Source organism: Pteropus vampyrus, unplaced genomic scaffold (assembly GCF_000151845.1).
Source record: "Pteropus vampyrus isolate Shadow unplaced genomic scaffold, Pvam_2.0 Scaffold147, whole genome shotgun sequence".
In the NCBI taxonomy this organism is placed as follows: domain Eukaryota; kingdom Metazoa; phylum Chordata; class Mammalia; order Chiroptera; family Pteropodidae; genus Pteropus; species Pteropus vampyrus.
Genome location: NW_011888928.1, coordinates 1,217,153 through 1,220,123, shown reverse-complemented (window position 1 = coordinate 1,220,123; position 2,971 = coordinate 1,217,153). Strand labels below are relative to the sequence as shown.

The 2,971-nt window shown below is 47.3% G+C and overlaps 1 protein-coding gene across 3 annotated transcripts in view; it reads right to left on the bottom strand.

Moving 5' to 3' along the window:
- The window catches only part of ELMO2 (engulfment and cell motility 2), a 40,702-nt gene that overhangs the window by 27,677 nt on the left and 10,054 nt on the right, over positions 1 to 2,971 (bottom strand). For 2 of the 3 annotated variants that reach the window (XM_023536039.1, XM_023536037.1), the window contains 4 exons: positions 2,620 to 2,747; positions 2,291 to 2,331; positions 1,739 to 1,811; positions 1,323 to 1,373 (listed from right to left, as the gene is read on the bottom strand). In XM_023536039.1, the coding sequence (XP_023391807.1) occupies positions 1,323 to 1,373; positions 1,739 to 1,811; positions 2,291 to 2,331; positions 2,620 to 2,697 (243 nt within the window). In that variant the 5' untranslated portion in view covers positions 2,698 to 2,747. The remainder of the gene's footprint in view (positions 1 to 1,322; positions 1,374 to 1,738; positions 1,812 to 2,290; positions 2,332 to 2,619; positions 2,748 to 2,971) is intronic. The other variant, XM_023536038.1, reaches the window with a different exon arrangement.

Sequence of the window (2,971 nt, the reverse complement as noted above, 5' to 3'; positions counted from 1 at the left end):
ATTAACTACCCCCTCTTTCCTGTGCTGTCAACCTTCCACTCTTCCATGTTAACATATTTTCAAGGACACATAAAAAAACTGCAACAGAAGTTAACAGCTATGAAGGGTCGGAAGAGGCGGGGAACTGGGTAGATGAGGGACGGGAGTGGGAGGAAGACCTTTTCCTGTATCTTTGTCAAAACTTTTTTATTTTTTGAAACACACGAATATTTTACTTCTTTTTAAAAAGCACATCTTTGCGACTCCACATTTCTGAGTTACCCTTCTCCATCTCCTTCCTTTTGTAACCAAGCATCTTGATAATATGGTAAACTCGAGGTTCTCAGTTTTTTATCTCTTTTTGCTCAACCCACTGCAATCTGGCCGTCGTCCAATCACCCCACCAAAATGGTTTTCAGGAAGCTCACCAGTGACTGATTGACTTCCCCGGCCAAGGTCCAGCCTTTCTGTTCTCAGTTCACCGTATCTCTCTGCTCCTCGCAGACCACACCTTCCTCCACCCTGACACTACCCCTGCCTTCGGCCTGGTTTTCTTCCTACTCTTCTGGTGGCTTCCTCAGTTACTTTTAAGGGCTGCTCTAACAGAAATCAGGGGTCATCCTGGATTCTCCCCTTCCCTTCCACATCTGTAGATCACCATATTCATCCAGTTTACCTCTGACTATTCTTCATGCCCAGCCTTTCGTCTACCCTGCCATTTGCCTTTGTGGGCTGTTAACACTCCTGGGTAGTTTCTTAAAGGTCCCTCCTGCCGCCAACCTTCCTTTTTTCAGCCCATCTTCCACCATGTCACTAAAGTGATCTTTCTAAAATATAAATCTAAGCATAATACACCTTCCTGCTTAAATCTTTCAGTGTCTCCACATGCCCGTCTCGATAAAATCCAAACCCACGTGCAGGCCACCCAGGAACCTTCAGCGTCTGGCGTCTCACCGACTGCTGCGGGCCCTTAGCCAGGCAGCACCTGCCTTCCCCAAAGCACACCCTGGAACACTTTCCATTTTCTTCTTTCTCAAGCTAATTTCTGCTTATCCTGCAGCACCTGAGCTACACGTTCCCTTCTCTGGGAAGCCTGTCTAGGAATCCTCAGGCTGAGTTGGGTGGTCCCTTTTCTGAGTTCCTACAGCTCCCTAAGCAACTTTCTGTCAAGACCCTTGAGAGAGGCCTTGTATTGTATTTGTTTACTCCCAAGCAGGCTGTAAGAGTAAAGAATGACTTTTTAATCTCCATTGTCTCAGTTTCTAGAATAAAGTCTGGCCCATGGTAGGTGTTTACATATCTTTGTTATATAAATTAATTCCTAAGGAAAGGAGAGTACGTACCGGGGAGATAGCCAGCTGTAAGATTGTTCCATTCTTAATGTCACTGCGAGTCTGGGGAGCAAAAGAAAAAAAGAGTAACCAAGATACGATATGAAGATGGTGTAAGCAAGCCCAACAACTTTTCATCGTTTTTAAAGCAGTTGTAACTCAGACTCGCAGTCAGGCCCTCTTCTGCTTGCATCTTGGCAGAGAACTTCTAAGATTCCCTTTCAGCACTTTGGGCTCTCAGGAAGTAAAAGCCACAGTGTTCCAGCCCCTACAGGAGAACAAGGCCTGGCTCCCTCATCTGCCCAGGAAGCAGCTCTTTCCCCAGTTAGTGGACACTCCCTGGACAGAAGTGAGGTAAACAGCGTGGTCTCCTTGGGTGGTTCACTTCACAGAAAGGCCTATGTTGACTTGCTTCTCCTTTTACTGACCTGTTCCGTGATGTAGAGCTGAGGCCCATCTGCATAACGCAGAGTGTAATACTCTGGATTCGGCAATGACCACCTACGTGAGAGAAAAGTGGTAGAGCCCGTTGGGCCATTCCTCCCAGCCTGTCTAAAAGCTGCAAATCAATCATTTTCAGTAAAGTTGCTCATGGGATCGAGTAGCCTGTCTGGAGGACAGGGGTAAAAAACCAAAGCTTTATGGTGAGATGTGGGAAAAATAACCTCGACAGCCTTTTTTGTAAGATTAGCACCACAAAAAGGCAGTACATACATTCGAGGGGTGGCCACCATACAATTAAGATACACCAGGACCTCGGGCAGGGCACTCCTGGACTTAAAGGAAAAACTAAAGGCTGACTGGAGCTCTAAGGGATGTCCTCATCAGCACTATTTCCTTCATAAGACAACGATACACGAAAGCCCCATCCTGGGGACCTGACTAGCTAGGGACCTGACTAGCCAGGGGCCTTTCCAGGTCTGGCAGTGCTCCTTGACTCTTCGGCTTGCCACTGTCCAAAACGAGGAGTTTCAACTTACCCATCACAAACTTCCTTGATGACGGATGCCAGAGGCCGTTTCTGAAAGAAAGAGAAAGACTCTTTGACCACATTCTATTTGTGCCAAGGCTCTAACAAGAGGGGAGGCCAGGCAGGATGAACCTGCGGCCTGCACGTGGACTTCTTCCTGGACACCTTTTGTGGAAGAGACAGCCTCTCCCAAGCCATGGTGACCAATCTTCCACAGGATGGGACAGGTCTCAGCTTGCCTTTGCTGATGCCAATGGTCCCCAACCCTGAAGACGCCCTCTGCCACGCACTTCCCAGATCCCTCTCCTTGCACTGCTGCTTCTCATTTTGGGAGCTTACCTGGTCGATTTCAAGGAGCTGGGCATTAGCACCTGGCCACTCAATGGCCACTTTGACAATGTCTGATGGTGGCGGCATTGTTCCTAATGGGTCCTACTTCTCCAAGACACACACAAAGAGACAGCTGCCTGGGGAGAAGGAATGAGAAAGAAGGAAAAAGTCATAGCGTTTACCTTTACTGTTCACTCTCGTTAGATATTCTGGAGAATAAGCAGACAGACAGTGTCCAGAGGAACACATGGAACTACTTACTTCATTTGAATTTTTCTAGATCACACTACAGTCTCTCCTTGGGCTTTTGTCTCTTTAGATTAAATCAAGTAGAAATGGGACAGAGCTATCTATCAACTGC